The sequence below is a fragment of the Grammomys surdaster genome, unplaced genomic scaffold (genome assembly GCF_004785775.1).
Source record: "Grammomys surdaster isolate TR1022 unplaced genomic scaffold, NIH_TR_1.0 270, whole genome shotgun sequence".
NCBI classification, from domain to species: Eukaryota; Metazoa; Chordata; class Mammalia; order Rodentia; family Muridae; genus Grammomys; species Grammomys surdaster.
This window is the reverse complement of record NW_021604711.1, coordinates 857,733-870,310: the sequence shown is the minus strand read 5'-3', so window position 1 is coordinate 870,310 and position 12,578 is coordinate 857,733. Positions and strand designations below refer to the sequence as shown.

The following is a 12,578-nucleotide window of genomic DNA, read 5'->3' as shown; positions in this document are numbered from 1 at the left end:
ACAGTCACTATAAATTAAAAACTAATACCCCCTTCTCCCACCTATGATCAGCCCCGACCCCCACCCTGGGTCCATCCTGGGCAGGTCTGGATCCATCCCACTGTGTAGGCCAGACTGGCCTTTAACTCTCAACACACCCGCCTCAAACTCTTGGGTGCTAAAATTACCATGTCCAACCTAACAGTCTTTTCTGTTATGGAATTTCAGAGTTCAAGTTCACACCATCTCTGATTGCCAAGTGGAGAAGGCATTCTGCTAAGGGGGCCTCTGGGAAACTCTGAAATTAGAAAATTAGTTGCAGAGGTTTACTCTGAGAGAGGACGTGGGCTGATGTGTCTTCCTTGCTGGCCCTCTCATGGCTCTCAGCACCATGGCACTTTCTAACCTTGAGCACAAGTCCCTCCAGGACTATCTGTCTGCTCTAGCATCATGCTCTAGACATTGTGCCCGAGTGTGAACCTGAACGCCCTTCCTATTCTGCTCCTCTGGGATAGCTTCTTCATGCTCTTGGCTCTCTCAGCCCTATGGCAGCTGGAGTCAGGGTCCTCTACTGTGGGGAAAATTTAGAGGCCGCCACAGTGGCGGGTCCCACATTCGGGAGGAATCCTATGGTTCCAGCAGCCTGGAGGCCTTGGTGGCAGCAGGCCCCAATGACACGAGGAAGTCCTTGGTTCCAGAAAGGTTTATTGTCATGGCGGATGGATCTAGGTGTACCCCCCAGAACTCAGGGCAGTCCCGAGTTATATAGGGAGGGAGAAAGGAGGAGGATTGGCGGGAGGATCTGGGGAAGACATGCTTAATTTGCTCTGCCCTCTGGGCTTCATTAGTATGTAAATCCCTAGTGCCTGAGGCCTATAGTCTGGCCTATGTGACTGAACAATGTAATTCTATTAAGCCATGACTGTTTTTCAGGACCCTGGATTCTGGGGGGCACCAAACTCCTGCCAGTACTCACGCAGAGTCTCGGGGTTCTAGGCACCTGCTCAACCATGACCCAGGATACCCTCACGCAGTCCCACACTCTACCTCATACCACCCTGGAGCAGATGCTGACATCGGAGTTCTCTACGCAGAGGCAATCTTCCATCACTCATCTTCCTATACTCCTCTCCTGTAAATGTGACTGCTTCATGGATGACACCTAGAGGACCAGATAGCTGGCGCCTCAGTGGCCTCAAGCGCTGGAAAGCACATCCCTCAAACAGCATGCAGTGACCTATCCTCCCTTATCAGACAAAGAGCCAGCAGGGACCTAAACACAAGACCACTACAAAGTGCTACCCTTGTTCAAAGTGAAATGCCAGTTACTTCTTCCAGTGCTTTCTAAAGGGAGCATGAGAAAAGTCAAAGAACAGGACAGTCACAGCTCAAGTTTCTTCAGCACAGAGCAGAACTGAATTCCCAACCACACCCCAGCCTCCTCATATGGTGACACCATGTTCCTAAAGCTCTTCCAGTAGCTGTCAGGGAGACATGCCCCAACCCTACCTATTTGTGAAGAGTGGGACTCCTTCCTTTTTTCCAGGATCACAAAGGCAAAGATGTATTTTCAAACTGAGTTTGAAAACTCAGGATTGAACACCTGTTTTTTCCTTAGTAAAAAGAGGTTGGCAAGAGTGCAGGCCAATGTGGGCATTAACACTCTGGGGTCAGGCCTGCTCCATGATACAAAGAAGATGGACAGAATTATAAACTTCAGGAGCTGGAGAGATGGCTCAGTGATTCAGTGCACCCTCTGCTCCTGCAGAGAACCTGGGTTCAGTTCCTAGCACCAACATGGTGGCTCACAAATAGCTGTAACTCCAATTTTAGGAGATTCAGTGCCCTCTTCTCAACTCTGCTTAAAAACAGAAATCTAAACTTGAAACTTTAAGTCAGACAATTTTCAATACTACTGATCCTCTGTGATGCTGGGGCGGCACCCACCTCACTGTCTCTCCACCTCCTCACGCAGCATGACTTACTGCATCTCGGTCTTGGAACTGGCTGTACTTTGAAGAGAGCAGAAGGGACTGCTGAGCCTCTGATAAAGGCTGTGAGCCTTACTTCTACCTCAACTAAGGGACTTTGCATCAAGAACTCGAAGGGCTTCTGAGGACCTATAAGAGCAAGAACTGCCTCACCAGATGAAGCACTATATGCACAGCTCAGATGCTGAAGAGAAAAAAGCAGCCAAGTAACTCAGGTCTTCAGTGGCTGTCCATTCCAGCTACAGAACAACATACAGAGGTTTACAAATCAAACACGAGGTTTTATTCTTTCTTTAGTTGCAGAAAATAAATACAGCCACATACTCTATATGCCCATTTATAAAAGCATTTCTAAAAAGGTCACGTATTGGAACCAACAGTGGCTTTTGACTGTAGGTAGTAGATAGACAGCAGATCATTTTATTTAACTTTTTTGAACAGCTGGGTCAAGCAACTTTTAAAAAAGGCTGAGCTTAAAAATCTCATTCAAGTGTATTATTTAAAATGGTTACACTAAATGATTAGGTTTTAATTTCTTTTATTTAAGAGGAGGTCTTTTTATTATAAAAATTACCCCCAAAACTCACAAAAACCTAAACCAACATTAAAAGGCTGGTCCTTGTACCTTCACAGGAATCAATCAGGAAGATGTGGGGAACGGAGGGTCAAGTGTATCTGGCTAGGCATGGGCCCTTCCAGCATAAATGCTAGGCTTCCACTTGACCTGTGGGAGTTCTGCCATAGGAGAACTGTTAGTCATCTAAGCCTATATTTCTGAAAAGGTAGGACATGGACTCCCCGTTGTGAATTCGGCGGATGGCTTCTGAGAGGATCATGCTGATGTCCACAGTCTTGATCTTGGGGCACTGCAGCTTCTGGATTTCGTGTGGGATCGTGTTAGTGACCACCACCTGTGCATCACAAGAAATAAAAGTGTCAGATATACTTGGTGTGTGAATGTCTAGGTTTACGGCCAGTACCACAAACAAACAAATAGAACAGAACAGAGAAAAGCCAAATCTGGAAAACAGAAAAACAAGCCAGCCAGTGTCATGGCTTTATTTAAAAAATGTACTGCAGCCTCGAGTCTCTGAGGCTCACTCTCTGGGAGGCCTGCTGTCCCCCACACCTTCTGTTTCCAACAGGAAAAGCTGCTCTAGCTTTAAGATCTGATAGCCTCATGCTCATTAGAGCAGTTACAGCTCAAAAGACACTTACAAATGCTGGAGAAGAGCCAGGTGGTGGTGGTGCACGCCTTTGATCCCAGCACTTGGGAGGCAGAGGCAGGCGGATTTCTGAGTTCGAGGCCAGCCTGGTCTACAGAGTGAGTTCCAGGACAGCCAGGGCTATACAGAGAAACCCTGTCTTGAAAAACCAAAAACAAAACAAACAAACAAACAAAAAAAACCCACACAAAAAACCCAAATGCTGGAGAAGACCTGGAGAAACTGGAACCCCTGTTACTGCTGGTGGGGCGGGAATTGGGTCTCTTCACAGCTTCAGAAAAACCTAACTCCTGAAAATTGCCTTCTGACTGCTATATGAGAACTTGTATTCATATATACATATCACACACAAAAATAATAGATGAAAACAAGTTTTAAAATATGAGAACTCAAGTTTCCATCGACTTAGGAAGAGACAACATGTTGAAGCACATTCCATTACAGACTACACAGTATGACATGGGCACATGAACAAATCCAAAGTGAAAGAAAGCAAGGAGGGACTAGGAGGGAGTGTGTAGCTAACAGCTCACAGGGGATGTGTCCTCTTAAGTCAGCTGAGTGTCAGCATACAACTGAAGCACTCTGACCATCACTGTACCACACACCAGAGGTGGGTGAATGATACAGCATACAAGTCAGAATTGAATCAGGCCATACTTCATTCAAATGGGAAAGCTATAGTTAATGAAATGTAAACACAAGCATTTTTCATTCATTCCTTTTTTTTGTTTTAATTTTTTTGAGACATGGTCTTACTCTGTAGCCCACACTGATGTTGAACTAATGGCAGGACTCCTGTCTCAGCCTTTTCAGTGCAGAGATTAAAGTCATGAGCTACCCTATTGGCTTGCATCCTTTACTCTTAACTAAAATGAGCTTATATTTATTCCTGCTCTGCTGTTAAGGACTCAGACAGCCAGCACCCAGACAGCCCACCCTGACTGCCAGCCCTACTACCTCATCAATGGCAGACTCTTCAATCAGTCGGGGAGCATCAGAGGATAACAAGCCGTGAGTTGCCATCACAAAGATCTTATATGCACCTCTTTCCTTCAAGGTCTCTGCTGCAGCAAGAAAGCTGTCCACATCATCAATAATGTCATCCTGTCAAATCAAAGACCGTACAAAAGGCACATCAACACTTGTCTTGTTATCTTATGTTGTCCAGGGTGACCTGAATACCTGGGCTCAAGTGATTCCCCCCTACTTAGTCTCCTGAGTAGCTGGGAATACACACAAGCCCACACCACTCTGCTTAAGAAACGTCTTTGAGCCAGCAGTGGTGGTGCATGCCTTTAATCCCAGCACTTGGGGGAAAGAGGCAGGTGGATTTCTGAGTTCAAGGCCAGCCTGGTCTACAGAGTGAATTCCAGAACAGCCAGGACTACACAGAGAATCTCTGTCTCGAAAAAAACAAAACAAAAGAAAAGAAAGGAAAGGAAAGGAAAGGAAAGGAAAGGAAAGAAAAAGGAAAGGAGAGGGGAAGGGAGGGGAGGGGACGGGAGGAGTGTCTTTGGAAACGTCTCACGTAAACATATTTATATATATGTGTATGGGTGCATTGAGTGCCATAACCCATATATGGAGGTCTGTAAAAATAGTACAGTGGGGGAGCTGGAGAGATGGCTCAGCAGTTAAGAGCACTGACTGGTCTTCCAGAGGTCCTGAGTTCAATTCCCAGCAACCACATGGTGGCTCACAATCATCTGTAATGGGATCTGATGCCTTCTTCTGGTGTGTCTGAACAGAGTAACAGTGTACCCACATACATTAAATAAATAAATTTAAAAAAATGTAATCAAAGCTGAGCATGGTGGCTCACACCTTTAATCCCAGAACTCAGAGGCAGAGGCAGGCAGACCAAAACTCTGTGTTCAAGGCCAGCCTGCTTTACAGTTTCAGGATAGCCAGGACTATGTAGAGAGACTCTGTCTTTAGACAAAAAAAAAAACGTATAATGGACATCAGTCAGTTTTGGCAGTTCTTTTCTATTAAATTTGTTGTTTATTCCTGTATTTATGTGTGTACTGTTTGTACATGTGTGCATGCCATAACATGCATGTATTACTACTATATCAAAGTTTTAGCAAGAGTGTTGTAGTGAAGGTTTCTACTACACTGATAAAACACTATGACCAAAAACAACTTGGGAAGAAAAGGGTTTGCTTCAGTTTCCAGTTCTACAACACAGTTTATCACTGAGGGATTCAGGGCAGAAACCTGAAAGCAGGAGCTGAGGCAGAGGTCACAGAGAAGTGCTGCTTACCAGCTTACTCCTTATAGCCTGCTCAGCCTGCTTTATTATAGAACCCAGGACTGCCTGTCCCAGATGGCACCACTCACAATAGACTGAGCCCTCTCACATTAAATCACTAATTAAGAAAATGCACCACAGGCTTGCACACAGGTCAGTGTAGTGGGGGCATTTTCTCAATTGTGGTTTCCTCTTCCAAAATGACCCTAGCCTGTGTCAAGCTAACATAAAAACTAGCCAGCATACAGTGGAAGCATGGAGGCATTGTCAAGAGCCTGCAAGACCTCCCTGCACAGTATCTCATACTTCTTGTAAACCTATAACTACTCCAAAATAAAATGCTGGGTTTTAAACTGTGTATATGTGCATGTGTCTGAGTACAGGTGGTCTCTGTGCAGGGACAACCTCAGGCATCATTCTTCACGGTCCACCTTGTATGAGGCAGGGTCTCTCTTTGCTGCTGTATGTGATGACTCATGACTTCTGGGAATTCTGTCTCTGCCTCCATCTCACTGCAGATGAACTGAGATCACAGCTGCACTACTCAACTTTATGAGGCATTCAAGCTCAGGTGTTCATGTTGTGAAATAAGCACTTTGAGCCATCTTTCTAGCCCCTTTAAAAATAACCTATTGTCAGTGCGCACATGCACATGTGTCAAACAAAGCATGTGTACATATGCCATAGCATGTATGTGGAGGTCAGAGGACAATCTGTGGCAGTCAGTGCTCTTTTTCAATTGGCATGGGCTCCAGGGACTCAGGACTCAGGTTATCAGGCTTGGTGACAAGCACTCTTACTTGCTGAACCATCTCGGCTGATACTGTTTTGTTTTAAAAAAGCATATCTAAGCCGATTCTAATACTACAGATCTGTAATCTCGGCTACTAAAGAGGCGGTGGCAGGAAGATTGTGTCCTGAGGTCCTGACTGAAGTGAAGTAATAGTTTAAGACCAGCCTCAGCAACTCAGTCTCAAAATAGAGAGAGCTGGGGATGTAGCTCAGTGGCTACTTGCTAAGCACAAACAAAGCCCTGGGTTCAACCCTTAGTATTAGGGGAAAAAGAAAGCACATCTCCAATATGTAAAAGAAAGTTTGCTGTGCTGGATCTGCACCTTCTGCCACTACCCTGAAATAAACTAGCAAGCAGCTTAACTCTCAGATGACATGGGAGATCCCTGAAAAGCGTACAAACAAAATCACTAAACAACAGTTAAAAATACAAGGTACAGCGGATTTCTGAGTTCAAGGCCAGCCTGGTCTACAGAGTGAGTTCCAGGACAGCCAGGGCTACACAGAGAAACCCTGTCTCGAAAAACCAAAAAAAAAAAAAAAAAAAACACAAACCAAAAAAACCCCCAAAACAAAACAAAAAAACCAACAACAACAACAAAAAAAACCAAAAAAACAAGGTACCTATGATGGGGTGTGGGAGCCTGTTACAACACTCTCAAACCCAGCGACTCCAGCTATCCTTTAGAAACTCTTGCTGGGCGGTGGTGGCGCGCACCTTTAATCCCAGCACTCGGGAGGCAGAGGCAGGCAGATTTCTGAGTTTGAGAGTTCGAGGCTAGCCTGGTCTACAGAGTGAGTTCCAGGACAGCCAGGACTACACAGAGAAAACCCTGTCTTGAAAAAAACCAAAAAAAAAAAAACCCAACAACAACAACAAAAAGAAACTCTTGTGCATGTGACACACCAGAAAATGGATGAACATAAGGATGTTCAAAGCACTATTATTGGGAATTAAGAAAAGTCAAAAACTGTCCAACATGAAGAACAGATGCATCAGCTGTATGATACCACAACACACTACCTAGTAGCGAACACCAAAGTAGTCTTTACTGCATTTTTTTCTTAAACCATTAATTTTTCTGTTTGGGGCCAAAGTTAACATCTAACATAAGGCACCAACCGACATGATACTTAGCCTGGCCACACGACCCCCCCATAGTCTTAATGTACACAGTTACAAGTAAGTCAGCAGAGTGACGATGGTAACAATAAAGGAGAACTACATACCACGATGATGGCAATTCTTCCTCCGACATCACCAACAACTGTGATTGGGGGCTTTTCTTTAGGAATCAGCACTGGTCAGAATGAAACACACACCTCAGTGCCTATGCTCAAAGGTAGAACAAAGACTTAAAAGGTTTTAAGTAGTCAATGTCACCAGTCATGGTGGCATGTGCCTTTAATCCCAGTACTCAGGAGGCAGACACAGATGTATCTTTGGGTTTGAGGTCACCCTGGTCTATGTAGTGAATTCCAGGACAGCCAGGGTTACACAGAGAAACCCTGTTTCAAAACAAATATAAACAAAACAAAACACCCCAATACAAACAAACAAACAAAAAACCCCTAAAAGAACCCAAAACAACAAAAAAGAATTTAATGTTTTATAAAACAAACAAACAAACAAATAAAACCTCTCAGTACTTAGAAGGGAAAGGAACTTCCTTAACTATGATGGACAACTATAAAATTCTCAGGTGACATGATGCCCAACTGAGTTCCCTAAGAAGAGGAACAAGTCAAGGACATCCCCATGTACCACTGCTGCCCCATATGGCATTGGGTATGTGAGCCAGGAAAAGAACAAAAAGCATCAGGATCAGAAGGGTAGCCATGCAGCCTACTTAGCAAGACAGACAGACAGACAGACAGACAGACAGACAAGTGTGTGTTCTGACTTTATTTACTAGCATTCCAGGTTTTCTTTTGTTCTAAGCAGTTTTGAGTAGAGAGCCGCAGTTAGCCATGCAGACATGCACCCAAAAGAATAAAATACTTAGAAATACATTTAACATTAATTGATCAGGCCTTACCCTATGCTAAATACATAAAACCTGTCCAGCACTTTGCATTCCATATAACATAACGGTGACCAGCTTAGTGCATAAAGAAACTTCCTGCTTATGTCAGCATGCTCTGAGATACATGCACTGAACAGATGTATGCAGCTCCCAGAGGTAATGCACCTGAATCCAAATAGCTGACCGTCTTCCTTGTCTTTCCTAAATTTGGGCCCTATGACTCAAAGGCTAATAGCTATTTTAATTCAACCAGGAAGGGAATTATCAGTTTTTGCCAACTCAAAAAGTTAAAAGAGAGGATAGGAAAATGGTCCCATGAGTGAAATATCAAATGAGAACCAAATTTGGGTTCCCAGTACCTATGTCAAAAAAAAAAAAAATCTGGATGTAGTTATTTGTATTTATAATTCCCAGGCTGAAGAGGATCTCTGGGGCTTGAGGCACAGCCAGTCTAGATAATAGATGAACTGCAGGCCAGTGAGAGACCTTGTCTCAAAAACAAACAAAAAACACTAAGAAAAATACCTAACATGGACCTCTGACCTCCATGTGCGTGTGCGTCTGGAAACATGCATGGGTGTGTATGTGCAAACACACACCAAAGAGAATCTATGGGCTGCAGAGGTGGCTCTGTGGTTAAGAGCACTTGCTACTCTTCCAAAGGACCTGAGTTTGGTTCCTAGTATCAATATCAGATGGCTCACAATATCCTGGGACTCTAGCTCTAGGGGATCTGACACCATCTTCTGTCATCTGTGAGTATTTGCATACATGTGGCATACACATACAAACAAATATAATAATAGTAATAATGAAGAGAATTCATATTAAAACATCACCTCCACAAATTCAAATAGCCCAGAGAACAGTGGCAAATGGGTACTTGTGGATACTTACTTGGGATCTCCAAGCTGGGATGGATGGCAGCTACACTCCTGACCATTGGTGGGGAGTGCCGGCCATCCACCAAGTCAGACTCAGCATCCTGTGCTTCTCCATGGATCACTGCGATTCCCAGACGCAGACGCTCTGCAAAAGACTGTGCCCTGCAAAGAACATTAGACACAAATCAAAAACCAGGAGGTAGCCTGCCAATGTCTGGGCAAGATACTAAAGAACATAAGCAAAATGTTTTCCCCAAAGGAGTAATTACAAAAGACAATGACCAACTGGTGGTGGTAGTGCATACCTTTCTTTAGTCACAGCATTTCAGAGCCAGGTGGATCTCAGAGTTTGAGGCCAGCCTGATCTACAGATTGAGTACTAGGATAGCCAGGGTTACACAGAAAAACATAAACTAAACCCAACCAACCAAACCATCAAACCAAAACCCAAAACAAAGCAAAACAAAACACAAAGCAAAAACAAACAAACAAACAAACAAAAACATCCAACAAAACCAAAAACAAAAGATAATGACCACTTCAGATTCAGGAAGACTGAGTGTAGAGCCTACAGGTGAGCGTCTCTCATCAGCCAATCAGAACCTAAGTTCTGATTAAGGACTCTTCTTGCAGCCTCAAGTTTCCTTTCTTGCAGTTGCTAATACTATCTTTGAGACTTCTCTGAGACTCAACCATGTGAAACAATGTCCATTAAAGATTCATTGAAGTATTACATATTAATTTTTTAAAGTTTTGTGAAGGTATAATGGGACTAGAAGAAACTTCATACCCCAAGCACACAACTTCACAACCTCTGAGAGATCTTTATATGTTCATCAGACTCGTGCTCTCCAAATAATTTCTTCTAAAGTGGCAAATACATGTCCATACTGGCATCAACTCACTGATGACAATAAACTCTTCTACTAACATCAAGTAAAATCTTTGGCCCTTTCTAACTTCTCCTTTCGGCTCTGGCAACTACCCATCTCCTTTCTGGCAAGAAGACTAACTTACTCCATGCACGCAGATCACAATATGCTTTTAGTGTCCTACTTTTTTTTGCTCAATGTATTGTGGAGATTCAGCCATGTTATAGTTTATCAGTATATGAATATATTGCTGTTTATCTATTTACTTATTGATGGGAAACTGAGTTATTTCCATTTCTTCCTTTTTAATTACTAAATTAATGAAACTTTTAATTATATGTTCAGATGTGTTTGTTGTGGGTATATGCACATTAGTGCAGTTATCCAAAGAGGGTAGAGGAGGGAGTCAGATTCCTGGAACTGTCCTCTGTGAGTACCTGGTTGTGAGCCAATTAACATTGGTGCTGGATTTAAGACAGGGTCTCACTATGTAGACTAGGCTGTCCTGAAACTCAAAGAGATCCTCCTGCTGCCCAAGTGCTGAGATTGAAAGTGTCAATCCAGCATATATGAATCTTTTATTTTACAAGCTTACTGATGTGAATATGGCCTATATAAGCGATCAAGCCACCCTTGCATCTACACCCACTCTTGGCAGTTCTTAGCTGGACCATCTAGAAACTCATTGCTATCTGAATCCATGGAAAAGGACAGATACTGCCATCTTGTTCTAGAGCTGGGGGACAGCACCAGTTTTCATCACTGGGATGTCAGATCAGTTGTTTACAGATCTTTGTCTGATAAAAAAGTTCCCTTCTATTCTTAGTTTACTTAAGCTAGATTGTCAAATCTTTGAGTCAGAAAACTAACTATATGGCTTCTCTTTCTTGTTCCTCAACATGGTGATTGACATTCATAGACCTTTAAAAGCTGCTGCGCCAACCTCAGGTTCCAGTGATAAGCTCAAAGGGCATTGTGTTCATCTTTTATACACTGTTCATTCAGTTTGCTAACAAGGTGCTTTAGAACTTTACTTCTTTGTTCACTGGGATATCAGCTTTCTGGGTGAAGAAGGCCTCAGAAAAGGGGAATGTATTTGCTGATGCTTTATAAAGTTAGCATTTGCTCTCTCATAAATGTGTAACAGAATTCACCATTACAATCTAGACCTGGCTGGGTGTGGTGGGAGGCTGAAGCAGGAGGAATGCCTTAAGTTCAAGGACAGTGTAGACCACAGAAGGACCCTGCTCCCCTCCCCCCAAATAAAGAATGGATACAGTTTATATGACTTAAATCATTAACACGGTTTTTCTTTTGCCTGCATGTATGTCTGTACACCACAGATGCAGTGCCTGGGTCAGGAAAGGGTGTCGGATTCCCCGGAACTACAGTTAGGGATGATTCTTAGACGTCTCTTCTATATTTTATTTTAAGATTTAAGATTTATTTAATTTTATGTGGATGAGTGTTTTGTCTACAGTATGTATGTGCACATATGTGCTTGATGCTCACAGAAGCCAGAAAAGGATTTATATGAGCTGCCACATGGGTGCTGGGAATAAAACACAGGTCCTCTAGAGAAGCAGCCAGTGCTCTTAAGTGTTGAGCCACTTTTCCAGGTCCAGCTGAAATCATTTTAAACTCAAGATCCCCTTTACAGCACAGAATGTCCATTGTGCAGTCTAGAGTCCCTGGCTGGCCTGGTGCTTAGCGGCCTTCTTGATGTGCTGTTTGCTGACTACTGACAGGAGGGATGAGACTGCTGACCATCCCAGAAGACAGCCTTTCTCCTTATAGCTACTGTATTTTGAAAAAAAAAACAAAAAACAAAAACAAAAAACAACCCTGCCACTTAGTTCATAATGATTACAGTTACCACACTCTCTGAAGAAGTAACCTTTTCTCATCATGAAAAGACCTTCTTTATTCTTTGGAATGTTCATGGCTCCAGCTTATCTGATATTAACATGGCTCCTTCAGCTTTCTTTCAAAGAATCAGTTTCCCATGCTATGTCACTGTCCTAGTTTGCTTTCTGTTGTTATGATAAAGACCAAGACCAAAACCAAGTTGGGGAGGAAAAGCTTTATGTGGCTTACATTTCCTGATCACAGACCACCACTGAGAGAGGCCAAGACAGGAACTCAAGCAGAGACCTCAGAGGAGTGCTGCTTACTGGCTTGCTCCCCATACCTTGCTCAGGCTGCTTTCTTATACAACTCAGGAACACCTGCCTAGTAGTGGCATCACCCACAATAGACTGAGCTCTCTCACATTAATCAAGAAAGTGCCTCATAGACATGTCTCTGGTTTATGTCAAATTAACAAGAATTAGCCCAACACAGTCATGCCATCTTTTAACTTCACATCCCACCCACTTCATGCACTGCCACAGACCTTGCCTCACTAGTGGCATGTCCATCCTCGCCACTGGGCCAGATTCCCCTTGTGGGACCTTGGGTCTTTCATCCTTTTATCAAGGGCATAGGACCCAATAATTCTAGTCTTCTTTTTCTAACACCAATAACAAAAAAACAGGCTTCAAAGCCAGG

General features: G+C 43.3%; 1 protein-coding gene across 4 annotated transcripts in view; it reads right to left on the bottom strand.

Annotated features, from left to right (window-relative positions):
- Positions 1–2,230: 2,230 nt before the first annotated feature.
- Positions 2,231–12,578, bottom strand: part of Prpsap2 (phosphoribosyl pyrophosphate synthetase associated protein 2) — a 32,682-nt gene continuing 22,334 nt past the window's right edge. For all 4 annotated transcript variants that reach the window (XM_028776477.1, XM_028776480.1, XM_028776478.1 and 1 more), the window contains 4 exons: positions 9,170–9,318; positions 7,476–7,546; positions 4,157–4,303; positions 2,231–2,881 (listed from right to left, as the gene is read on the bottom strand). In XM_028776477.1, coding sequence (XP_028632310.1) covers positions 2,723–2,881; positions 4,157–4,303; positions 7,476–7,546; positions 9,170–9,318 — 526 coding nt within the window. In that variant the 3' untranslated portion in view covers positions 2,231–2,722. The remainder of the gene's footprint in view (positions 2,882–4,156; positions 4,304–7,475; positions 7,547–9,169; positions 9,319–12,578) is intronic.